General features: G+C 42.6%; 1 protein-coding gene across 1 annotated transcript in view; it reads right to left on the bottom strand.

The window, feature by feature from the left end:
- Positions 1-250: 250 nt before the first annotated feature.
- The window catches only part of ARPC1A (actin related protein 2/3 complex subunit 1A), a 34126-nt gene continuing 6776 nt past the window's right edge, over positions 251-27600 (bottom strand). Inside the window, exons 2-10 of the mRNA XM_001494582.7 lie at positions 23204-23296; positions 18589-18693; positions 11881-12103; positions 9777-9884; positions 7210-7422; positions 5094-5169; positions 4677-4870; positions 2472-2562; positions 251-625 (exon numbers count right to left, since the gene is read on the bottom strand). Coding sequence (XP_001494632.1) covers positions 587-625; positions 2472-2562; positions 4677-4870; positions 5094-5169; positions 7210-7422; positions 9777-9884; positions 11881-12103; positions 18589-18693; positions 23204-23267 — 1113 coding nt within the window. The 5' untranslated portion in view covers positions 23268-23296 and the 3' untranslated portion in view covers positions 251-586. The remainder of the gene's footprint in view (positions 626-2471; positions 2563-4676; positions 4871-5093; positions 5170-7209; positions 7423-9776; positions 9885-11880; positions 12104-18588; positions 18694-23203; positions 23297-27600) is intronic.

Raw genomic sequence — 27600 nt, 5'->3', positions numbered from 1 at the left:
CTCCCATCTGGGCCCGGCGGCTGAGTGGCGGTGCCTCACGTGCAATATAGGAACAGGACACCCACTCCGCAGAAGCACTGCAACACTAAAACATGGCATTCAATAAATGGCTCTTTTGGTCAAAGGTTGTATAGACAGCTCAATTTAAGAAACTAAGAATCTAAGACTTTACTCTAAAAACTAACCAGTCTAACAAAGAATTTACTTTTTCCACTAAAAACGGAAATCGTATAAGGAAACAAAATCAAAGTCACATTCAGTATTTTTATTTAATTTTTAGTAGACAATTTCCATACCTCCCCACCCTTTAAGTTAGTGTGACAATTTTCCATAATAAACTACTTAAAGAGAAGCTTTGGTCAAGAATGGAATGAAACGGCAAAAACAAAAAAACCCAAATCACTGCCGCTTTTAAAAAACCAACACTTTCACCAATTATATTCAAACAAAAACACACGATATTTGCACAATACGTGTCTTCAGTGTTTCCTTGCGGCTGGCTCTCGTCACCATCATGCAAATGGCGGGCGGCTGCCGTGGGCGCGGTGTGTCAGTTTGTCACGCGATCCGGGAGGCTCACTCAGCTTCACATTATCCGAAGGCCCTGGATAGAAGACTCCAAGGTCTTGCAGAGGCAGGAAGAACACTGAGCGTTACTGAGGACTGTCCACCCTGGCGTCGTCCCCACGGCACCACACTGCTCCCCCTCCTCCTTGGCTGAGGAGCAGGACCCCGCACCCCCAAATCCGGCCCTACCCCCCTCTGAGACAGCTCTCCCAGCTCTGCCCGGCACACTCCCCAGGACTGGGCTCCCCTTCTGGCCCTTTCGGGCCATGTGCTCCCTGGTCCCCATCGCCCGAGCCCACAGCGACTCTGTGTTCTTAGGGCACGCACTTCTTATCTGTGTGGTCCTTACTCATGGGGGCCATCTGTGTGCATGTCCCTTGCCTCTTCACCACCCTCTAGACACCCTCATGGCAGGCACGCCTATGTTGTGTAGGCCACACAGCAGCCAGCCTCGTGCACAACACAGAGCAGGCCCTCCAAGGGGGATGGATTAAAGAGAATACTGCACGGGGACTTCCTGGCTTACACAAGGACAAAAGGACAGAAAAGGACTCGGCCTGAGGGATCAAAGAACAAAGGGCCCAGCTGGTGCCAACTACACAGGAGCTGCCACGTCCAGGACACGAAGCATGTAAAGGTGAAAAGGGGGGAGGGGACTTTTAGAAGACTTCCTCCAGAGCGTTCCGGAGGCTTTTCTGTACTAGGTGTTTGACCCGGGGAGGGGAAGGAATCGAACATCATGGAAATGCACAGGCAGCGGCGGCACTCTGTAAACGGGCGCCTGTTTTGGAGGTTAACCAGGAGAAGGTCGATTCAGAGCCACACACAGGAGCCACCCTCTCTCACCCCTGCTCCTCCTCCCTGGCCCCTCATCTCACCCACCGTCTGCCAATCCCTAAGCGGGCGTGTGCAGAGTCCTCCCGGATTTCTCTCTCACCGTCACAACCCCCTTCCATTCAGCCGCTAAATCTCTCTAGTCCAGAACCTCATGGCCACACCCCCTGCCAGAGCTGGAGCTCCCATGGCATCACCTGTTCACTGCACTCGACGGCCTCTGCCCGGAGCCCACGGCTGCCCAGCCCACTCACACCTTACAGCCTGGTGCTTTTCTACTCGGGTTCTGGAACGGCTCCTCGATGTCTGCAGACAAAGCCCAGCTTCCTCTCTCTGACCACGCCACAGTTCTTTTTTATAGTTCCATCTCATGCTTCTATGACCCACACATAGCCTAACCCACTGGCAGTGCCTCACATGTGGTGTGAGCTCTCTGAGCTCCAGGCCTGGTCTGCACACGCTGCTCGTGCCGCTTAGAATGCCTGCCCCCACCCACCCCGTGCACCCTGAAATCCCACTGCATCTGGACACGCAGCTCAGGCACAATCTTTTCCTTGCTGTGCTGACAGCCCATGCATCCCCCCAAAGTCCTGAAAATAAAAACAGAGGCACTGGCTTCTCCTCTGGAGCTCCACCTAAGCCCCCACCGCCACCCCCTCTTTACCAGACAAGCTCCTCAAGAGCTCCTCCACCTCAGTATCCTCAGGGTCTCACACCACGCCTCGCACCCAGTGGGCACTTACTCTATGTTTATCAGATTAATCAGTGTAAACCATAAAAATATATGTCTGTAGTTAAGCAGACTGGTGCCCAACACAGGGCCCACTACAAAAACAGCACTCAGCTTTTCCTCAAGGATTAAATGGACACCCAGAAGTATGTATTCCAGCGCCCTGACAAAGCGTGCTTTCTTCCTGCTAATGACTTGTAGGGTTTAGAGAGAACTTTAGTCCAATGGCCTACATTTCTATGTGTGCTGGACTTGACATTTTGTTTCAAGAAATGAGAAACATTCTTCTCACGGGAAAAGTTTAACACAAACAAGATTTGTTCTGAAAGATAAAAAATACCTTGAAATCCCAAATTGTCATGGCTCCATCGATGCCAGTAGTGCAAAATTTGCGACAATCTTGCTTGTCCACCTCATAAATAGACACTTGACTGAAAAAAGGCCAAAAGAAGACAGATTGTAAGGTATGCGAGAGAAGTGAGCCCCACCCTTCCTAACAGTGCAACGGCATTTTAAGGGAACGAACAGTCTATCAACTCTTGAATGTTAAGTTGGCCATCAATATTAGGCTGCAGCAATCTGACTCAAAAAATATTCAAACGCACTTTATTAGCAGATGTCCAGAAAAGAAAAGACAGCAAAGAGGGAAAAGTCAAGAACTTGCATTAATTAGAGTGACGTGAGAAACAGGACAACCAGGCCACACAGCATGCAAACTGCCTGGAAGCAGGGTGTGGGCAGGACCACAGCAATGACTGAAATGGAAACAATTTAAAAAAAACTGGAGACGTGACGAAGCATGACTGAAATCCAAGTGGCTCCAAAGAAAACCTCCTAAGTCACCCTCCAAGGCTGCCAGGGCATATAAACCAAGAGCTCTCCTTGCATTTGAAACCAATCACCATAAACATTAGCAACATGCAGACCCACCACAAGATTCCAAAAAGCAAAGCAGAGGAAGAGACTAAGGAAACAACTTGTCTCAGCCTAATTATCTGCAGAGCTTTCAAGAAAATCAATTCCACATCTCAGACAATATTGTTTTCTCCTCTAAAATGTCTAGAACATTCTCTCTAGGGAATGGGATGGCCAACTATGGCACACACGGCCTGTTTTGGTACGGCCTGTGAGCTAAGAATGGCTTTTACAATTTTAAATGGTTGAAAAAAGATTAAAAGACTATTATTTCATGATGTGAAAATTAGGTGATATTCAAATTTCACTGTCCATAAAGTTTTACTGAAAGACATCCACACTCATTTATTGATGTATCGTCCACGGCTGCTTGCGTGCCACACGGCAGAGTTGTGTAGTTGTGATGGAGATTGCAAAGATCCTCAGAGCCTAAAATATTTCCTCCGGCATCACAGAAAGAGGGCTGACCCTGCTCTAGGGCAAAGAGGATTTCTATCTACAGATAAAAGTAGACATGCCAATCTGCAAGAGTTTGTCTTTTTATTTTTAACCTCAAAGTCTCAAAGAGGCAAGGAGAGCTGTTTCCTTTCTGATACAGAGCCTGCATAGAAGGTTACAAAATTCACAAGAAACAATTCTGAAAGTCATTTAAGACACAGAAATCTGAAAAGCGTGCAGAAAAGTTTCACTATGCCTTCAACTTCTATTACTTTACAATACAGCACAGACATTTTCAGCCTATTTTAAGGCTAGTGGCCATTTGCACTGAACAGGATGAAAAGCACAACCTGCGTTTAATAATTCTCTCAAAGAGAAAGTCTAGAGGTTTCCATTATTCTTCCCAACATCATTACCAACATAGTCCCTCAAAACAGAAGGTCTAGTCAAAAACGGAAAATTCTATGGTAGCCAACTCTGAATGCAATAACTTAAAATATCAACAATATATTGCATTTCTCCTCTAGAAATAAAAAAATAAAGCTTCTTGGATCAAACACAGTTCTAACTATCTTATATAATCACATATGCCTGATGAAAAGTAAGTAACCTCCTCAGCTTTGTCATAATGATGCTAAGGAATTCTGTTTCTCCAACAAATGACCTTCTTACTTGAAAACGTTACTTGAAATCCATGGTTGAAACGACAGCCAGAAGTACCCTTCCAAACAGGATAGAACTAATCTTCCTGTCATGTGATCACTACCAGAGGAACGTGACATGACGGAAGGTCTCCTTTTGTTCTCAATCACGTTTTTGAGGAGGCAAAGCCGGGGAAGAGGCTGTAGGCCAGCCCAGCTCACAAGTTCGCAGTAGGATCTGCGCTCCTCACGAGCGACACCTTGTACCACCTGGACCTTGAAGGACAGAACGACTAGGTGGGGGTGGTTCGCTCTCTCACAAGCTGAAAGTAAGAACCTGCAGTTGGGAAGCTACAGACTTCTCGCTGCTCTCGTTCCTGAAGGGATGTCTGGGGTAGTTCACAGAACTTTCATGGGAGCCAATCAAGAAAGAGACAGGAAGAAGGGCAGCCTGGTTACCGAAACATCTGTCTACAGATGGGCGCTGGCTACAGGCGGCGTCCAGGGAGTCAGACCCAGCCCAGGGGGCCCCGGGGGCTGGGGGCACCTACGTGATGCTGTTCTGGTGCAGCGTCTCCAAGGCTGTATTGCGGTCCTCAGTGGTGGCCCTCTTGTCCATGTTGCGGAAGCGCTCCATGGCAGACATGTTGCGCTGGATGCTCTGTTTTGGAATGTCTAGCTTGGAGACGAAGGTCAAGCAGCCACGGTCATCGTAGTTAAAGAGCATTGGGCAGCAGTCATGGCCCTGCAACAAGACATCAGTCAGCCCCTGGAGGGCACGCGGCCCACCCAGCAAGCCCACAGCAGAACGTTCCCCACCACAAGCATGTCTGACTATTAAAGGCCAGCCGGCTCTTCTAAAAGGCTGCTCTACTTTGTATTCGGGCACAGTCACAGAGCACACATTGTTCCTGTTCTGGAGAATTAAACACGGTGCACTACAAGGAAAAATGAAGAGAAATACTTACAGCAGCTACAACGCTATTCTCCGAGACAAATGATACACTCAGGAGGGGCAGGAACTCCGTCTTCAGAGTGGAGACCCTGAACACAAGAACACTTGTTAAACCGAGATGAAACGGACCACGCAGCTTCTTTACCCACACAGACGACAAAGGCCCCATTCTCACAGGGGCTTCGGCAGTACAAACACACACTATGTTTAAAACGAGCCCCAAGGCCCAGACTTTCAGGAACCTCCAGCGGGAGACGGCCCTGAGATAACCTACAGAAACGGAGGCCTTCAGCTCTCTCTGGCCGGTGCTCCACTCCCTTCGGAGGCCCCCTCCTCAACTCATGACAAACTGGTCCCCAGCAAGCCCTTGCTTTTCCTGTCTCTGACTTTGCTCCCACACCCCTTCAGCCACACGCCATCTCAGCTCCTCTCGCTCATCCAACGTGCACCCTAGTCTTTGAAGCTCAGCTCTAATTCATCGCCTCCACGAAGCTTTCCTGGACCACTCCAGCCTAAAGTGGCTTCTCCTTTCTCTGACCTCCTGGAGTTCTTACTGTCACTGGCACTCAGGATTGAACATCTTAGTCTGCCATCCTCTCCTCACCTGCACTCACTGTGGGCCCCAGAGGGCTGGGACCACAAATATTTACAGGAGCCTATTCTTCTCCTCCACCAGGCAGTGGGTTATGAGCTGGGGCTACCACTGAACAAGCAGCAGTCCTAGCCAGCCAGGGGCTCACATGCAAAGAGGCTGGGTGTGTGTTTACATATACACGTATACTCAGTAGTCATCTGCTCCAGCGCCTGGCCAAGAGGTTACAAAGATACGGCAGGCAAACACGTCTGTTGATGAATTAGGACCATATACCTTCATATTAAAGATGATGCATTTTGAAAACTAACTATGTCTCAGAAGACTGGCCCTCCACCCGCCTCGCCCCTTGCCAATACTCCTGGTATTAGATTAAGGTCCTAACACCTCATCGTAAGGCCTTACTGTGGCACATGTGGCTCTTACTAGATGAAATATTTATGTTTGAGGAGAAGAGTGGAGAATGTAATCTGACTTGCAGGACTGGAAAAGCCAAATAAATCAATATGAGGATAGACAGGGGCTTGTAAAAAGCACACACTAAGAGCTTATTATGCATTACAACAAATCATAAATAAATCAAATTACGGTATCAAAACATTAAGAATGACAAAAAGCAAACTACTCCACAAAATGTACAGCATAATCCCACGTGTGCTAAAAATATATATATATATGTGTGTGTGCCCATATATGTATAAAAATCTCCTGGAAGACTACACCATTTATAATGGGGGGAGGATGTTTTAAAAAAACAAAGCTTAAAAAAAAATTCAATCCAGTTCAGAAAAAATTACCCTCTCTGAAATGTCACTGCACAGCAGAGTCAGTCACCTGATGTGACCAGTTCTCGGCAAACAGGTCGACAAGTCAGGAAAGCTTTAAAGGTGGGTTCCCTTTAGCTGCCAGTGGAAAGGATTCACCAGGAAAGAACACAGACTCACAAGAGGAAGAGGGTTCCAACCACCTCCTCTCTCCCTCCAGCACGGGAGGAGCAAATACGCGTTGTGAGGGCTGACAAGATGCCCACGCTCTCCTTAAGGCCGAGCAGGCACCTCACTCACGACTGAGTCATCGCAATTCGAGTTCTTCCGGCACACACCAGAGGAGCTGGCATCAAGGGTTTGAGTATTACTGAATGAAATTCCAAATTAATGGAGTCATTGTTCACGGACTACACAGAGTAAGAACATTTCTTCTATCTAACTTGAGGCTGGTGGATGACATCTACGTGTTGTAAGAAATTCACAGTAGCGGACTAAACTGGCCATTTGCAGAAACTCTTATCAAACCAGGAGGGTCCTTCAGAGGACTCACTCTCAGTACTCCCATTAAGGAGTGTTTACGGAAGTGAGACCTAACTCTTTAAAATTTCCCCAGATGGACAATCTAAGTGTGTTTGTGACTTTAAAGGCTGCCTGGCAGTTCTGGGATGGCCTTTCACGCTCACACCCTGCACTTCCACCCAGGGAAGAAGAGTCTCCGGCCAGCTGCTGAGAGATCCCAGTCCGAAATTCAAACAAAGGCAAATACTCACTGGACGCTTTTGGAGGCATCAGCAACGGACACGGTGCTGTCGTGGCTGACCCAGGCCAGGCGGCTCCCACTGGCGGAAAAGCTGACCCCGTGCACCCAGCCACCAGTGCCACTGCCACCAAACTCTGACATCAGCTGACCAAAAGGCATCTTGCTGCCCCAGGGGGTACTGGCTGGCTTTTCATCTACTTCTTTAATGTAGGCAGAAAACACTCTGCGGTTTAAGGGGCAGGGAGAGAAGGAAAAAGTAAATAAAAATATATGTATATAGAAATAGGCCACAGGTAGCTGCTGTAAGGTATTCCAAAACGCAAAGAGATTGATTCATAAAAAGCAAAACATGAAGGACAAGTTCAGACGCATAAACTTCTTAAGACACAGAATGGTTCTAAGAGCTGCCTGCAGGCCACCCCAGGTTTGGCAAATCCATACTCAACGAGCAGACATTCACAGAGCGCCGATGATGTGTCAGGCACTGCTGTGACGTGCGGTTCTAGAAGTAACGAACACAAAAGCCCTTCTCTCCTGGTGTGCGCATTCTAGGGGAGGGTCTGGGTGTCCCCACTCTTCCCTGGCCCACGACAGACTCTGCTAAATGAGCACAGCGTTTAGGAGAGAGTAAACCATTCGCCCTCCCTACAATAAACCAATGGTATTAATCCATTTAAAGATGGAGAGGGATCTCCAAAGAGAAAGTGAAGGGAGGTCAGCGAGAGAGGGGGCAGGCTCTCCCTGGTGCTGTCAGGAGGAGAGCTGGCCTCAGCTCTCAGGGCCATTGTCCAGCCTTTGTGGCAGGTATAGTCGGAGATGAAGGAGGGGCCTTTACAGCCTGGTGTCATTAGTCTCTCTAATTCCATGAAGCTGTATGTGAGGATGTTTTGACCAAAAGATAGGAAGCAGAAGTGATAAAAAAAAAAAAACCAGCTGGGAATCTATTCTTTTAGTCCCTTTTGCCCTCCAATGCTATTTTTACTTTGTACAGCTTCTCTTCGAAAACTTCTGAACCCAAAGACTCCCTAAATGACCTGGGATATTTCCCCCCAAAATGACAATGGCGGCAGCAGCTCTGAAGAGGCAGGGCACTGAAGAGACTAACGGCACAGTGAGTTGTCCGTCAGTTAGGTGACGTGACCTCAGAATCTGTGTGCTTTCGATCACCACCACGATGGCTACTGCTTTACCCATGAGAGGCCAGGAAAGAACAGAGGGCTCTCAGCCGCCAACTCGAGAGTGTGAACGGAACAGACCCGGACCCACGGGACCACAAGTCAAAGCGGTCTACGTGGAAATCAACATTAACAAAAGAATTGCAACCTATTTTCACAACCAGATTTTTAGACACAGCCTGATAATCCAGGTGGTATGGATCAGTACCACTTAGTCCTCCTTCTAAGGGAGCTAGAATGATTGCGGATAACACATCACAAACAACAAAACTCCTGAATATGAAACAAATCTAGGGAATGTCTATGTATCTTTACTGTTGCATTGGTTGTTACTGAGAAGAACCAATCTTTTTCTAAAAAGTGCCTTGACACTACTATACCTCCACTCTCACACATATCTTAAAAAAAAAAATCAACCCAAAACACAAAAAATCCTCAGATGTTTTTGGATATAAAGCACTATCCAGGTTTTTTGGAAATTCTCCGCATAATCTACTAAAGAAAGATGTGTCCCATCTCCCAACCCACCACGCAGTCAACATCAAGTAACATTTACTTGCTTTTTTTTTTGGCTAAGGGAAAAAAAGCCTTCTTGATAAAGAACAACTTTAAGAAGCAAATTACACGGTATGATCCTTAAAGCTCTGAGCAAAGTGGCTGTGTTTCTTCTAGCCTCATGCTAATGACAAATAAAAAGCTTTAAGTGGAAAGGAACAGTACAATAAGAGCTCAGCAGTGCACTGTTCAGCTATGTGTTGTTAATCTTAGTTTCGCTCTGGAATTTGCCGAGTCTGCTGCCTGGGTCACGAAATGACAAACAATACTGTAGTTGGGGCTGAGGTGGGAGAACACTATACTTTCTTTCTTTTGTTTTTTTTGAGGACGATTAGCCCTGAGCTAACATCTGCCGCCAATCCTCCTCTTTTTGCTGAGGAGGACTGGCCCTGAGCTAACATCCGTGCCCATCTTCTTCTACTTCATATGTGGGACGCCTGCCACAGCATGGCTTGATGAGCGGTTCGTAGGTCTGCACTCAGGATCTGACCCTGAGAAGCCTGGGCCCCCAAAGTGGAACGTGCGAACTTAATTAACCGTTGTGCCACTGGGCCAGCCCGAGAACACTATCCTTTCACTCCCAACCATGGACGTTCTGTCTGAGGAAAACTTCCGGGGGCCCGCCCTTGCATCTCCCTCCTACTGCACCTCCGAGTCCATTTCTTTCTACCTCAGTGATTTATGCACCTGCTTTAGCTCCTTTTCTAGATCACAAGCTCCTTTCATCTCAGAGTCCCTCACGGTGTCTAGCACAGTACCTTGCAAAGAAAAGGAACTTTAAAAATGTTTGTTGAAAGATGAACAACAAACAGCTCGAGTCTGCCTGCCAATTCTCATTTGTTCCCACCTGCATTTGAAATCACAGGATCCTGCTGCCAGCAAGACATTGTTGGGATGCCAATCCAAGCTGAGGACCGTGGAACGAATTGGCTTTTTAATGTGCTTGCTTACCCACCTACAAAAGGAGAAAACCCATTTTAGTCTACCCACACATCAAGCAACAGTCCCCAAATGACCCAAGAATGTGTGTCAGGTGAAGACATCCAGACACGGTTTGTGGCTACCAGGCCTCCTGCCAGGGAGAAGATGCCTTTCTAAAGGAAGAGAGGAAGGAGAGCCACAAAGGGTCCCTGAAAGACAGGCTTTGACTCTCCCACGAGGGCAGCTGGTTCCAAACTTTCCCCGCTACCAGGGGACCCTCATTAGTAAGTATATTCATGGATTAACTCTGGTACTGCCCCATGGAGTTTCAGCTTATGTGTGACTTTAACCGCTGAAACAAAAATTGAGGTTTGAAATTACTTGAATTTGCATTACAAATATTCAGTGATTTGTTACTTCTTTTTGGGTTAAGTTCAGGTTGTAAGATAGCTAAGTCTCCGTGAAGCTGCAAATTCTTTTTTCATCAATTTTTTTTCACCGAGAACTTAGCAGAACCTCTTGTTAGGGACTGGCCTCTAGGCAGGTCTCTGCTCCACTCCAAAGTTTACTTACGTCTAACATCAGTCATTATTCTGGCTGAACTAACTAAATTTCTGCCCCTGAACTGCTGCTTAAAAACCAGACACGTTCTGCTGTTCAAAAGTTGAGGGACTTAATGTCGAGCCAGATGCCTTTCCTTGAATGCTAAATTATTACTCTTCTATAGAATCTTTTTCTTAAGAACTTATCTGAAAAATTTCATTGTGAAAAGCAGACAATATTATAACTTGTTTTATAATGCAGTCATTTAAAACTAAAGGCTTTTCAGACGTTGTTTTAAAGTATGCGCATCGTACCAATGAGAAACTCCCCTGAACATACAGCTTGTTCAAAAGACAGTACCTTGTACTACAGTAAAGCCCAATTGACCTATATTTGAGACCATTTTTCAATGAATAAAAATCTGAACAATCGCTAAGGTTGAAGGTTACCTAGGAAGAAAAGTTGCTTCTCATCTATTCCTAACGGCAAGACTCCAAGTGATTTTTAGCAGGCAACATTCTGATAGCCTTATTTATTTTATGCATGCTTGAAAGAAAAATGCATGTCTTAAATTCATAAATCAATCTTGTTGCAAATTCAGAGACTTTTGTTTCACAGAATCAAAATTTCTGCAGTTTTACTAAATTACAAAATCTAATATGATAATCTCTTCCTTTCACTATTTTAGCAGAAAGCAAACAGTAACACCAACACAAAGAGTAATGTGTACTCTGCTATTTTTAGTGCAAATACAAACACTGCCCGTTTCATACTGAATGACAGCTCTATGTTGAAAGGTATTTCCCACCCTTTCTGAATGCATGCCAGGTAGAGCAGAGTCATTTTCTTATCAAAGCAAGCAGGAAGGAGTAGTTCAACTACGTTATGCATAAAAACAAATCTCTGTATTTTGACTGGCTCAGCTACTCGTGATTTATAAAAAAAAAAAGTACAACAGTCTGATTATATTTCCAAGATTCTGGTCAGTTTATACTTCAATGGTTTAAACAAGTAAAATAATTATCTCAAGACAGATTTGGTTAGCAAACAAACTTTAAAGAAAGGAGAACACTTATCTGTAAGAATCCTAGTTGATAGTTAAAGAGAGAAAAAAAAATGTTCCTCAGGGCACCAAGAATCTTTGAGTTTAGAATTTATCTATCAGAGGGAGAAAACAGCAATTTGGACAGTACAGCGTGAGAAGAGCAGCAGTATCTTAACAACAAACAAGTCAGGAGATCAGTACATGGAAGCCACAGCATGACATTAACATGAGAAAGAGGTGGGATTTGACTTAAGGTGCACCTAAGAAGGAAAAATGCTCAATCAGAGAAAATGGAGAATTTCAGAGGGGAAAAAAGGTCCAGCTGAGGAAAAACCTGAAGTTATATTTAAGGCTTCACCTAGTGCCTCAAGAAACCAATGACACAGCGGTCTAAACGTACAGTTCTACAGAAAGAAATAAAAAATATTCAGATGTTGCTCACCAGTCATTTTCAGACTCGAAGTAACAAACAGAAATGAGCCGCGCTCCACTTCCTACAGCAAATTTGTTCTCTAGCGGGGACCACTTGACAAACGTGGCTGCACGATTAATTCGCAGGATCACCAGGGTTGGCTTCCAGACACCATCTTTCTGACTCCAGACATAGGCATTGCGGTCTGCCCCGCAAGTGACAATGCGGTCGCTCTTGGGAGCCCAGTCGATGCCTGTAATAGGTAAGACATGGTGTCATCTGCTTTGCTTGGCCAATGACACTGACATGGCACAGGCAGGTGGGTACTGGCAAGGCGGCGCCAGATATGGGCCTGGTACCTTCCTCCCCGCCCCATCCTTCCCCCATCTATGGTCCTGGTCACCACCTCACACACAAAAGCAAGGATGTTTCTCTGCAAAGTTCCCGTAACTCAGGATCCTCTATGAGGCCAGGTAGAACAGAGCTATGTTATAATGCAGTTTTATAATTGCAGAGGTTACAAAACTAAACACGGCATTCTTTCTACCCACTCACAGGTTTCTGAAGATATCTGGCCTGAAGATCCATTATCTTTTTCTTCTCTATTAGAATTTTTTGTTTTGGTCTGAAAGTAACTTCATTCATTAATACCAGTCATTAATAGACTCATTCCATGATATTAACTGAAAGTCTGCTATATGGCATCCAAATAAAAACAACATACAGTGTAAATAAAAATAATCTTCAATACATAGAGGGGAAAATATAAATTGAGATTCATTATATATTCTTCTAAAGGTCACTGTCATTTAAACGAACCTAAACACCTTTTCGATATGATGTAGGTTCTATGAAAGAGTCCTTGAGCATCTTCGCACCTCAACAGGAAGAGACCTAAATTTGCATCTGAATGTAAGGCTTATTTATTTTTTTTTAAGATTTTATTTTTTTCCTTTTTCTCCCCAAAGCCCCCCGGTACATAGTTGTATACTCTTCGTTGTGGGTCCTTCTAGTTGTGGCATGTGGGACGCTGCCTCAGCGTGGTTTGATGAGCAGTGCCATGTCCGTGCCCAGGATTCGAACCAACGAAACACTGGGCCGCCTGCAGCTGAGCGTGTGAACTCAACCAATCAGCCACGGGGCCAGCCCCAGGCTTATTTTTCTTATTTGACCAGACTTTTACTTATTTGACGCCTCTGTGAAGGATCCCAAAGTCAAGGTCAGTTTGTTATACACCTAGAGTAAAATTTGCTATGACTGAGTCATTTTATAGTTATTGATGAGATATTTTCTGCAATTTCACAATGAAAGTATAGAAGTACTACTACTAAGTTTTTATTACAAATATCCCCCTAAAAAGTAATAATTAGCATTCTTAATATTTGTATGGAAAAAGTAAAGTGAATATAAATTCAGAGTCTCCAGTCATAAGGCACAGTGACTTTATAGTATGAAGAGTTATTCATTCATTCACCTACATGAACAGTCCGCTCAATTTTTTCTTTTTTTTTTCACTATGGAAGACTCGCCCTGAGGTAACATCTGTCACCAATCTTCCTCTATTTTGTATGTGGGTCATTGCCACAGCTGGGCTGCTAATGAGTTGGTATAAATCTGCACCTGGGAACCGAATCTGGGCCCAGAAAGCAGAGAGTGCTAAACTTAACCACTAGACCAGCAGGCTGGCCCCTGCCCCTGTTCTTTATCTCCACATACTTTCCTCCCCCAAAATGATATTATCATGGCAAACATTTTCTCCCGCTTTTTATAAATTAGTAGTGGTTATACTTTATTTTAGAACATTGATCTTCTCATAATAATTTCCCAAAACACCCCACTGTTGAATAGTTTGTTAGTTTCCAATCATTTGTTAAAACAGATAAAATTGGAATAAACATTCAGGCACATACATTTTTGCTCTGGTTAAATTATCTATGATAAATTCCCAGAAGTGTGATGCAAAATATTCTTATTTTTATGACTAACTTGGTTACAAACTTCTTGAAAAGAGGAAGCAAGTATTTGAAACTACTGTGGTGGGCAGACCCTAGGGTGGTCCCCATGATCCCATCTGCTGGCACCCATGCCTTTGTGTGACCCCATCCCTTGGGGTGACCCCGCCCCTTTGGGTGTGGGCAGGACTTGTGACTCACTTCTAACCAATGGAATGCTGGAAAGTGATGAGATGTGGGTGATTAGTGTACAAGATTACTACATCAGAGTGCAGAGCCCCGCCTGCTAGAGATTCTCACGCCCTTTCTCCATTGCTGGCTCTGACGAAGCAAATCGCCACAAATCTTACAACTGCAAGGAAGTGAATTCTACCACCAACAACCTGAGGAAGCTTGGAGGCAGATCCTTCTCTGGCCGAGCCTCTGATGAGAACCCTCCTCTGGCTGACACCTACATTTCTAACAGCTTGGGAGACCCTAAGCAGAGGTCCCAGATAAGCTATGTCCAGACTCTTGACCCACAGAAACTGTGAGATAATAATGTGTTTTAATTTAAGCTGCTAAGTTTGTAGTATTTGTTACACAGCAACAGAAAACTAACATATCCTCTAACATCCAGAACACTGCCTTGTAAAGAGAAAGCTCAGTGATTTTGTAACGATTCTGACAATCTCAAATTTCACCCTTTATTCCAAATGACCATCACTCTAATTAAACACATATATGTTTTACAAAAATTTGTGAGGTGCTTATTAAGCATGAGGTGCTTAAAAAAAACAAAATCAGGGGCTCGCCCAGTGGCGTAGTGGTTAAGTTCGTGCACTCCGCTTCGGTGGCCCAGGGTTCGCAGGTTTGGGTCTTGGGTGAGGACATACATACCACTCACTACACACTGTAGTGGTGTCCCACATACAAAACAGAGGAAGACTGGCACAGATGTTAGCTCACAGACAATCTTCCTCACCAAAAAAGTAAATAAATAACAATCAATAGCTCCTTACTCTCTAAGAAATATGCAGGGAACTGCCTTCTGCTTGGTTCTATAGTTCTAAGCTTACTTCTATAGCTACATCTTTCACTCGAATATGGGAGTTGTAAACCACAGTTAGAGCCTCAAACGATTTTAGATGACATTAACCTAAAACTTTTTTAAAAAGACACACTTGTTAAAAAACCTTCAGTAAGAGGCAAATATTCTTTTTTTCAGTTTTTCTGCCATCAGATGACTTTAAAGGAAAAGGAGGGGAATCGAGCATCTATCCTATCTTTCCTGTACTAATTATGTCTCAGGGTAACCCAGCAGTAATGAAGGTAATTGACTCTTTTATAAATGTATTCCCGCTAACAGAGAAGAAATAGTAGATTTAGAATATCACCATGTTGCAGCCACTACTAAATGAAAGGAGACGGCACCAATCATCGACAGATGCTAACATCACAGAAAGAAAGACGACGAGACATGCTGTGCCTCCTTCATGAAAGAACCAACCACCACCTAACTTCAACTAGCAATTGGAGGAAACACAGAGGGCAGAGGAATACGTAAAGCACCATGGGCTCGCAGTCAGTAAAATCCGGGCTCTGGAAAACAAAGGACTTGATTTCTCAATTTTCTCAACAAATAAATTGCAAAGGCTTAAAAGAGGGAAGAAAGGGAACCTATAAACAAAAGAAAACAAAAAGATTTAAGAGAGAGATCAATCACAACCATGTGTGTACCTTGGTAGGATCCCAATTAGAAGAGACTAGAGTATTCGTTTTTACTGAAGAGTCCTCATCTTTTAGAGATACCAACTCAAACATGAAATGATGCATCTGGGATGTGCTTTAAAATAGAACAGCAAGAGGGAAGGTGAGTTGAAAAGGACAGGACTGTCTGTGAGTTGATAACTGTTGAATCTGGGTGATGGGTACATAGGGGCCCATTACACTATTCTGTTTTTGTCATCTGTTTAAAACTGTCCACAGTAAAATGTTTTTTTCAAGAGAGACAGTGATCAAACATTCAACACAAAAGCATAAACTTACAGAAAACAACACCAGAACTCTGCCATCCCTTTGATGTTTGCCATACTCTTTTTCTCTGTAGTACTGATTGATTAGTCTTTTCTTCTAGAAAGCTTCAGAAGATAGTTTTTTTCCTGTAGTTACTATCCTTCTGAGAAAATATGTTTGATCCTTGGTCTCCTGCCACAGAGTTATATTTAGATTTTTCCAACAACAGTTTTTTCAGATCTAAAAAAAATGTCATTTGAGCATTTGGACAGAAAACAGGCCCAAGTTCAAAGGATTCCAAAAGAGAAGCAGGGGAGAAAAAGGACATAACTAAATATTTCACTTTTTGGTTTTTTTTGCTATTTCTTTGGTCTTTCATCTTAGCCCTTTGTCATTTACAAGTATTTCCTAATGCTAAAATTCCCATTTAAAATATGAGCATTCTTATTTTTAGGCCACAAAGCCACTGGCAAAGGGACTTCAAGAAAATAGGCCAAAACTAATAGAAATAAGGTCATGGGAAAGCAATAGTGACAAAAATAGAAATTATGTTTTTGGTGCTGGTTCGGTAATCCAGTCAGTCGGCTCCCAGCACTCACTAGCATCACATACAAATCACCAGTCAAAGCCAGAAGGGATGGTCCTGGGTTTTCGCTGGGGCGCAGAAGGTCAAAACATGCGCAGTTTTTCTCTGTTTTGGGGGAAGGATATCTTTAAGTTAATCAGAATGTTAGGGGATTAGAGGCAAAATTCCAGGGTCCTAATTAAACAAACAATCCCTATCAGTCCCTTTGCTGCCCACTTAAGTGCAAATGTCATTGAGAGGAGAGGGGAAACTCAAGACTGCAGTGAGAAATGCGTAACTGAAAAGCTATAGAGAACCAGCTTTAATGTGCTTGGCCAAACTGTTGAAAGCAAGCAGTTGAGTCAAGTCTGCCAGAAAACAGGATGAGAAAACTCTACTAGGAAGGATCAAAGAACAAGACTTCTTTCTGAACAAAGCAGTAAGTGAAAATGTGCTTTTTAAAAATAGCCAGACATGACTTAAGAACAAAGCCATACATTCTTTGGAAATTTGGATCAGAATTTGGTTTACTAAATTCTGAAAACCACTGCAAAAATTCCCCGTTTTTACCTCTGACTCCTCCTCCTCCTTTATTTGACACTTGCTTCATAAAACTTAGCACTGCTGTGCTTGCCCCCTCTATCCATCTACTCACTGATACTTTTTGTCAAAGATGAAAGTTAATGTACACTCAGGAATCTGCCACAGAGCCAATGCTTTAAGATCCCGTCTTCTACAAGTCAACAAGAAAAAGACAAAAACTCAATAGAAAAATGGTCAGGAGTTATGAACAGTAAAGTCACAAAAAAGAAATCAGATGGCATATAAACATCTGAAAATATACTCAACCTTCCTATTAATCAGGAAAACGCAACTTATAGAGACACCAACTTTCACTCATTAGACAGTGCGACCATATCGAGTACGCACGGGATGTGGGAAAGTAAGCACTCTTACACAGGCAATCCGATGATGCCTCGCAAAGGTGAAGAGGGACAGACCCCTGTGCTGTGACAACTCTGCCACAGACAAACATTCACACGTGAACAAGGAGATCTGCAGAGGGACGCTTGACTTAGCACTTGAATGTAATAAGGAAAAACTGGAAACAACCTAAATGCCCTTCAGTGGAGGAAAGAGTGAATAAATGAGGTCTGAAATGCTAAACAGCGGTTAAAAGGAATAAACTTGATCTAGATACACAAACATAGATAGAGCGCAGAAACAACGTAGAATGCCAAAGCAAGCTGCAAGAGATGCACAATACGATGCCATTTACTTAACATTTAAAAATACTAGCCAATACAGTAGTGCTAAAGATTGCTTACGAATGTATAGACAGGTAGGAAAAAGTATTAAAAATGGATTGGGACAATGTCATACCAAATTACAGACTGCAGGAGAGGAATGGGATTGGTGGCAAGAGGGGACTCTACCATTATCTGGAATAATATTCCTTATTAGTAAGTCTTTCTTTCCTAAGTTTTCCGGCACAGGTAAAGATAGTTAATTCTGCTTGGTGGGAATATTGACGTGCGTTATATTACCGTTTGCTCTTTTCAGTATTTTGGAATGTCTTCCTTGCCCCAAAAACAACATGCAGGAAACTTGTGGAAGACACTGCGTTCCCTCAGCACCTGGGAACGCAGTCTGGCTTACATTTTCACACAGCTGCCACGCTGTCTAGTTTTCGCTTTCACGTCTCATCTCCTAATTTAAGCTCTTCAGTCCTCAGAGTAGGGTCAGCGCTTTTCATGACACTAGCAGAGTGCCGTGCACCAGTGGGGCTAAAGGAAGCACTTACAAATTGAGATCACTATTATGACGTTTCCTCAAATTTTCTAAAGAAAACTCAGTCAATGCTGCACAACTTTTGTTTTTGAGGAAGATTAGCCCTGAGCTAACTACTGCCAATCCTCCTCTTTTTGCTGAGGAAGACCAGCCCTGAGCTAACATCCATGCCCATCTTCCTCCACCATATACAAGGGACGCCTACCACAGCATGCCTTTTTGCGAAACGGTGCCATGTCCGCACCCAGGATCCGAACCAGCGAACCCTGGGCCGCCGAGAAGCAGAACGTGCGAACTTAACTGCTGTGCCACCGGGCCGGCCCAATGCTGCACAACTTTAAACATTATGGCAGACTTACTGTGTCGAGCTCTTTGTTTAAACAGAAGAGTGCACATGTGTCAGTACAACAGAAGCTCACGGTGGTCTTCCCTTACCTGTGATGTGTCCGTTGTGCTCCTTGAGTTCATGAGCTTTCACCCACTGGCTCCCGTTCTTCTTATAGATGTGCACTTCGTGATTATTAGGGCTAAGGGCAATCTCTGAAGGAGAAAGTCAACAGTGAACATCTGAACTTGAAACTGTCACCAAAAAAGGGGATATGTTACAGCTGGCATTTTAAAAACAGACTCAAGGAAGGAATAGGAAAGCTGTTTCCAAAAAAGCATTCCCAATATCTACCCCTGAAGAATTCCTTCCATTATTTTTACCTATTTGGACTCCATATTTTTATTATTTAGTTATTTTTTAAAAAATATTTTATTTTTCCTTTTTCTCCCAAAGCCCCCTGGTACATAGTTGTGTCTTTTTAGTTGTGGGTCCTTCTAGTTGTGGCACGTGGGATGCCGCCTCAGTGTGGCTTGATAAGCAGTCCCGCGTCCGTGCCCAGGATTCCAACAGGCAAAATCCTGGGCCCCAGAAGCGGAGTGCACAAACTTAACCACTCGGCCACGGGGCCGGGCCCTGGACTTCATATTTTTGAATGTTTTGTAGAAAAACTAAATTTAAAAATTCATTTTATCAGAGACATATACAACTGTCACTTAAAGATTCTAACCAGCAAGAAATAACAATGTTACTATACTTAGCTGACACAATTTTAGCCCATAGCAAAGATATTCAACATTTTAGTTCACCCGTACAACAGTATTAGCGATAAATATTTAATTTCTGTTAGACTTTCTGAAACGCTGAAAATAGCATTTAAGCTTTCATGGACTCAGGTTGGAACCACTAGTTTATTAAAAAAGCTTGATTTTGCTAATAAATTATATTTAAGTTTTCCTTTAGAACAAAACCAATATAAATCACAAAATAAAATTGTTTTCAAGAGAAATCTCTTGGACAAATCTGAAATATTAAAACTATATATAATGGATTTTTTTGAACTTATATTGATTTTTTTTTTCTAGTTTTAAAAAAACAGTGATTTCTTAAAATTAAAATTGGGATCTATGACCCAAACTTTAGGTCAGTCATTTAACGTTCCCCCATCTATTATATATCACCTTTTCTCCCCTCCTTAGGGAAGCTATATCTGTTTTACAGATGAAACTGTGGAACTAGATAATTATCTAGTGCTAAAATCCTAAGACTTTAGGTGCTTTTCTGGAAACTAGTTATATATTTCTCTAAATTTCTAAGATGTATATAGGGATTTCAAGAGCTAAACCCAAATTATAACCTGGAAAATGTTATAGATTTCAAATTATATGTGGCATAACAAAAAATCTGACAATATATTGAGTTTATCAAGTAGTTTAAATGTGGACAATGATAACTTGGATTTCTTTTTTTTTTAAGATTTTATTTTTCCTTTTTCTCCCCAAAGCCCCCCAGTATATAGCTGTATATTTTTAGTTGTGGGTCCTTCTGGTTGTGGCATGTGGGATGCCGCCTCAGCATGGTTTGATGAGTAGTGCCGTGTGTGCGCCCAGGATCCGAACTGGGAAAACCCTGGGCCACTGAAGTGGAGCGTACAAACCCAACCATTCGGCCATGGGGCCAGCCCTGGATTTCTATTAAAAATAACTGGAAATACTCCAAAAACCTATTGTTAGATGGAAAAATGGAGACAGAAGATACAGGAAACTCAGCTACGAAACTCTGTGAGACAACCACAAAACAGAAGCTCTAGATTCACTATCCTGCCAAGTTACGTATTTTCAAATACCCAAGACAGGGGCTCATATATAGGTCTTCACTTCATCCAACAATAACCTGGAGTGTACTGTTTATATACCAAAGATTTATTTAAAAATGAGTGAATTATGTCTGAACTGCTTTAAAAAAGATAGTGAATCTACAGATTCAAAGCAATCCATATCAAAATCCTACTGGTTTCTTTGCAGAAATTAATAAGTTGATCCTAAAATTCATATAGGAATGCAAAGGACCCAGAAGAGCCAAAACAAGCATGAGAAAGAACTACAAAGTAGGAACTCACACTCCCAATTTCAAAACGTACAGAGCTACAGTAATCAACAGTGTGGTCCTGGCACTAGGATAAACATAAAGATCAATGGAATAGAATTGAAAGTCCAATAAAACTCCACATTGACAGTCAACTGATTGACAAGGGTGCCAAGATAATTCAACAGGGAGAGAATAGTATTCAACAAATGAAACTGGGACAACAGATATTCACATGCAAAAGGATGAAGCTGGGCCCCTACCTCACACCATATACAAAATTAACACAATGGATCCAAGACCTAAATATAAGAGCTAAAAGTATGACTCTTCTAAGGAAATATAGGTATACATCTTTGTGACCCTGAATTAGGCAATGGTTTCTTTATCTAAGAAAAGATAAAGCAAAAAAAGAAAAAAAAGATAAAATTCAACTTCTCCAAAATTAAAATCTGTTGTGCTTCAAAAGACACCATCAAGAAAACGAAAAGACAACCCACAGAATGGAAAAAGATTTTATAAATCATATATCTGACAAGTGACTTGTATCCAGAATATATAAAGAACTCTTATAACTCAACAATAAAAAGACAAACAACCCAATTTAAAAAATGGGCAAAGGATCTGAATAGACATTTCTCCAAAGAAGACAAATAGACAATAAGCACATGAAAAGATCTTCCACATCATTAATCATCTGGGAAATACAAACCAAAACTAAAAATAGACACTACTTTATACGCACTAGGATATAGTGGGTATAGAGCTATTATTAAACAGACAGACAATAACAAGTGTTGACAAGGATGTGGAGAAGTACTAGAACCCTCACATACTGCTGGTGAGAATGTAAAATGGTGTGGCCACTTTGGAAAACAGTGTGGTAGTTCCTCAAAATGTTCAACACGGTTACCATATGACCCAGCAATTCAACTCCTACCTATGTACTCAAGAGAATCAAAAACATATGTCCACATAAAAACTTATATGTGAATGTTCATAGCAGCATTATGCACAATAGCCATAAAGTGGAAACAACCCAAATGTCCACTATCTGATGAATAAACAAAATGTGGTGTGTCTACACAATATTATTCAACCATAAAAAGGGATAAAGTACTAACACATGTTACAATATGGATGAACCCTAAAACATGCTCAGTGAAAGAGGCCAGAAGCAAAAAGCCTCATAGGTAGCGTATGATTCCATTTAGACAAAATGTCCAGAATAAGCAAATCCATGGAGATAGAAAGTAGATTAGTAGCTGCCCAGGACTGGAAGTTTTGAGGAAAATTGGGAGTGACTACTAATGAGTATAGAGGGTTCCTTTTGAGTAACGAAAATATTCAAACTACATAGTGGTGATTGTTGCATAACTGAACATTCTAACCACCACTGACTTGTATAATTTAAAAAGGTGAATTTTACGTTATGTGAATTATATCTCAATACAGCTGTTATTTAAAAAAAGATAATGAATATAATTTAACTTTTTAAAATAACGCATGGGCATGATACTACACTTCTGTCTCTGTTTTTAGATTTTTTGCTTCCTCCTTGTCATATTATCTGACGTTTTGCTTGCTGTACTGTACCTATTTTTCTTTTTTAAAGATTTCATTTTTTCCTTTTTCTCCCAAAGCCCCCCAGTACATAGTTGTGTATTTTCAGTTGTGGGTCCTTCTAGTTGTGGCATGTGGGATGCCGCCTCAATGTGGCCTGACGAGTGGTGTCATGTTGGTGCCCAGGATTCAAACTGGTGAAACCCTGGGCTGCCGCAGCGGAGCGCAGGAACTTACCCACTGGGCCATGGGGCCAGCCCCCTTGTGCCTATTTCTGAGAGTCTTCTCCACCCCTTTCTAGTTTGCTGGAGCTGGAAAACTAGAAACTTAAGCTTATTATAAATAACATAGTAAATACTAGTTCAGGGGCCGCCCCGTGGCCGAGTAGTTAAGTTCGTGCACTCCGCTTCAGCGGCCCAGGGTTTCACCGGCTCAGATCCTGGGCGTGGACATCGCACTGCTCATCAGGCCATGCTGAGGCGGCGTCCCACCTAGCACAGCCAGAGGCACTGACAATTACAATATACAACTACGTACCTGGGAGCTTTGGGAGAAGAAGAAAGAAGAAGAAAAAAAAAAGATTGGCAACAGTTGTTAGCTCAAGTGCCAGTCTTAAAAAAAAAAAAATTACTAGTTCATACTGCTCTCGGTACCTCCGGAGTAAACCATATGTCTCTGTCAACAGGTTATTTCTAGGTCCTAGCATTCTTAGTAAGTGCTGGATGAGTGTGATGTTATTGTGAAACCACCCCAGACACTGGGTTCTTAGGACAATGACAGATCTCTCTGATACAAACTGTCCTCCAAGAGGTAGTGTGGAAAAAGACGTGGACAGAGTGCCAGAAGCCTTGGGTGTTAGCAACTGGCTCTGACATCATCTTGGTGTAACCAGTGGAAAGTCCTTCCAGTGATCGAGGCCTCAGTTTGTCTAGCTGTAAACCAAAGGACTGACTGAGTTCCCTTCTAAGTCTATGTCTTTTTCACATGTGACACTGAAATGCGCGATCCCTAAAGGTCCCTAAATCTCAAAGTATCCAAGGTACCAAAATAAAGGAGCAAAGTTAACAGTGTACTTACGGGTACGATCCCTGTTCCAGGCATGACAGGTGATCGGCTCTAGTAAAAACTGATGCAGGGACATTATTCTTAGTGTTTTCAAAGGACAGAAAGCTGCAAGGAGCAACAGAAAAAAGCATTTAAAATGGCAAGCAACCACTATTTAAGTTGTCTGAGGAATCCTGAAATGTTTGGGGATAAACAAAAACATTATTGTCCCATTAAAAAAGAATCAATTTCAATGTTAAAAACTTAATCATTTAAATACAACTATCATTGTAACCACCAAGGTATAATTTATTCTGTCAAGGCTCATCAAGGGACACTAAAACGATGGGTTAAAGATTGTTGGGGTAGAGGATATTCACACAGCCTCAAATTATCATCCCACAGATTACGTACTAATTACAATGGGAAAAACGTGCCTTTCCAATAAAAAACTACGTCTCCACCTCAACCAAGTGATCGAACTCAGTATTATAAATAGTGGAACAATCTAATCTGATGGGCCTCTGAGGGGAAGCAACACGAAGTGCACGTGATCACTTATAAATAGTGAGCACATGATTAATCCTCCAGACCAGAACACTTTTAAGAGAACAAAAAGGGGCGCTATTAATAATCACGCTGTGACAATAGGTCATAAGACTACCCGGGAGAAACCTGGTAAGATGGCCAAGCTACCTACGAAGTATTTATGCCAAACGTATTTACTCTAAATCTAATCAACATCCAGACCTAATTTCCAGTTTACAGGAAATAAAGGGTGGAATTAGTTAAATAACACAAGGGGAAATAAACTAGTTAAAACCAGAATGTGTCCCATTCTATACAACAATTGGCCTAGACTATTCAAAAAAGGCAAATGGAGCTGGGGGGACTGTTCTAGATCGAAAGAGCTATGAAAACCAAATCTGATCAATGAAGCTTGATTGGAATCGACATTTTTAAAATAGCCATAAAAGATGTACTGTGTACAATAGGTAAAAGTTAAATTTGGACTACCTACTACATGACAGTAAGGAATTATTTTCAATTTCTTAACTATGGCAGTTGTTTGCTGTTAGGTAGGAGAATGTCCTAGCACTTAGGACATAAATATGATGAAGTGTTTAGGGGTGAAGTGTCATCATGTCTTCTGTAACTTATTTTCAATCTTTTGGAACAAGCAGATAGTAAACGTGGCAAAATGTTAACAACTGGTGCATCTAGGCAGAATATGCAGATGTTTGTTGTATCACTCTTTAAACTTTGTATCGTAACTAAATGAAAAGCAGGAATCTGTGAAACATCATTAAATTAAAAATCATATAAAATTCTCTATCTCAGCCAAACCTAGATCCATTGAAGAAGCAATCACTACCTGAAATAGGAGACATTTTTTCAAAAAAGCAGCCAGCCTCCCCTGCTCCTCCGCCCCCCCTTTTACCATTTCTAAGAGGGGCTCTACCAACACTCTGAAATTTCAATACACTTAAGTACAAGTCACATTAACCTAGGGTGGAGACTGAAACGTGAGACAGGAATCCTGATGCAAGCAGGAAACGAATGGAAGGGCCACCAGAAAGTTGTGAACCAGTTCAGCAGACAAAGCAGAAATCAATCTCAACGGAAAGCAAAAGAAACGTCTCTGCTAATTGTTGTAAAGGAACCCAAAGGTCAAAAGAGATAAGTGCACCCTTAAATAAAACATCTGATATCTGCAACTAGCAGAGAAATGTCAGTGTTTCACATTCTATTCTAAGAGTGAAGATACTTACGTCATTAATTTTTTACTTTTACATGTTCCAGAACGCAAATTGCAACTCAAAAATAAAGACCTCTAATTGGAAATTTAAAAAATGTTTTACAGGAATTTAAATGAGACTGCTTAATTTGTTTTTTAAAAAATAAACTTCCAGGGGGCCGGCCTGGTGGCCCAGCAGTTAAGTTCACACGTTCTGCTTCAGTGGCCCGGGGTTCCCTGGTTCGGATCCCGGATGTGCATCTATGCACCGCCTGTCAAGCCATGCTGTGGCAGGTGTCCCACATATAAAGTAGAGGAAGATGGGCACAGATGTTATCTCAGGGCCAGTCTTCCTCAGTAAAAAGAGGAGGACTGGCAGCAGATGTTAGCTTAGGGCTAATATTCCTCAGAAAAAAAAGGAACTTCCAGATGCTCACTGCATAATCCTCTTTATCTCTGATTTCAGATGCTTACCTCCTACAACAGGTTTTACTCATAGTTACTCAATATAACATGTGTCACAGATATCTCCTTAATTAAAAACAATTTAGTTCGAAAGACACATTTTATAGGCTCCTTTGCAAAGTGAAACAAAATTGGCCTGCAAATTAATAATGTAATGTGAATATCTACATGCCATCAAAGCACACATTTCATGAGCTGCGGACAAAGGCTTTCGCATTTTCAGCTCAGTTTTATAAGCAATGCAGCAAAGCCTTCAAAAGAGGTAAATATTTACACAACGGCATAATTACTTCTAAAATTGCCTTTCTAATTTCGTTATGTCATTCAAGTTCCATATTTGGACAAAGACTCAGACCTATACTTGTTCTATAATCATGTGGCTATTTTGAGTCTGTGGGCCAAAACAACACTCAGGTTCGTCAAATTTATAAGGCACCCAGTAAACACAGCATGTATTCATCAAACTCAGTGAAAGCAGAAGTATAATAGCAGCTTAAATCCTGCACCAAGAAAAGATGTCTTCTGTCATGGAGGGTGATAATTATAAGTTCTAAGCTGTGACTAATATTTAAGTGAAATCTGAAAACCTCTGTCTTAATGAGGGGTAGAGAAGACAAAAACAGACAGACAAAAAGGTGGTGACGTTAAATTTAACAAGCTTCTATTGATGAACTTTTATTGTCCAGCACTGACAGAGAGAACGATTTATAGCACAGTATGATCCCAGGAAGACGCCCGCCCCCAACTCCTTTCTTTACCTGTCACTTTGAGTACAGTCATTCTGATGTTTGGCGAGCTGTGGGCTCTGAAGCCAGGGGGACCTGGGTATGAAACCTGACTTGGACACATACTACCTATGAGACTCTCGGCAGGTCACTCAATCTCTCTAAATCTCATTTTTTCATCTGTAAAACGGACCTACCACTGACATCCCGAGGCTGTTGGCGGGAGGATTAAATGAGATAACAGTGAAAGCATGTAGCACAAAGCCTAGCCCCAAACAGATGCTCTGTAAGTTAGTGCTCTTTCTTCCTTTGACCCAAGGCTTCTGAACTATCCCCAGAAGCACACACCAGTTGGTATCCTCCGAACATGGAAACATCTACATATGCTTTAAATTCTTGGCCCTGGTGCTGGCAGGTATTTGTACAGTGGGAATTCCAGTTCCCTGCTCAGGGTCGGTTTTCAAGACTGTGATTCACCCAGTTTCTAATTGCTCTCATTACACAACCAGTACCAGGTGCTCCAACAAGGTCACCACACCCTCCACCACGTCCAGAGACAGATTCCAACTCCAGGCGCCAGCCTCACCAGCAGACCATCTTAAACTTCTTTATGCAGAATTTGTCTCAGCCTAGGATTAGCTAACTAGATCAAAATCCTGCCACTCTCCCTCCAAGCAGGAGTTTTCATTTTCCAAGATGATCCCTTCCTTTAATGGTGATGTCAACAGAGTCACCTTGGTAGGAAGCAGCCACAGGGCAAAAACACCTTCCTGACTGTTGGATTGTCCTTTGTTTTTCTTTTCTTTTTTTTAAGATACTCGAAGAACCCAGGGCCTAGGTCAAAACAAAAGGGCAGATAAAACTGACAAATGAGGTCAGAAGTAGGATAATTCAGGTCATTTAGGCAACGAGTCGAGGTAGAAAAAAGTAGGTTAGCCTTTCCTTCAGGTTCCAAAACTGCAGTATGAGAACAGATGGCTTTATAATCAAAGATCTAAGCAGTGTACAGTAAGTACCGGGTGGGAGCCAGAAACTCAAATAAATCTGACACTTTTCTGGTCCTCGAAGTCTGGGGGAAGGGGTGTAGGAGAGGAAGGGAAGAGAGAATAGATGTAGGATGCTCAGAAGCAGTAATAATAGCTAACACTGATTGAGCACCTTCTCCCGGCCAGGAACTCTTCTAAGCAATTTATGCAAACAAACTCACTTGATCCTCAGAAAAGCCCTAAAAATCTTCTTTCTTTAGATGAGGAAGCAGGGACTCGGAAAAGCAATCTTCCCAGGGTCCCCCAACCGAGTGGCGGTGCCGGGACTGTAGTGGGGCAGTCCCACGGGAGGGTGGGAACGCGCAAGTGCCATCTAAGAGGTTCCATACAGACAAGGAGCGAGGAGGAGCGAGGATGTGCCATTCTAGCTCAAGGGAAGGAGGCCTCGGAGCGGGGGAATCTTAAAGAACTCCGGGAAGGGTTTTTCTCGAGTTCGGGAGGGTCCCCCAGCAGCTG

This window comes from Equus caballus, chromosome 13 (assembly GCF_041296265.1).
Source record: "Equus caballus isolate H_3958 breed thoroughbred chromosome 13, TB-T2T, whole genome shotgun sequence".
NCBI classification, from domain to species: domain Eukaryota; kingdom Metazoa; phylum Chordata; class Mammalia; order Perissodactyla; family Equidae; genus Equus; species Equus caballus.
This window is presented reverse-complemented; position numbering and strand designations above follow the sequence as displayed.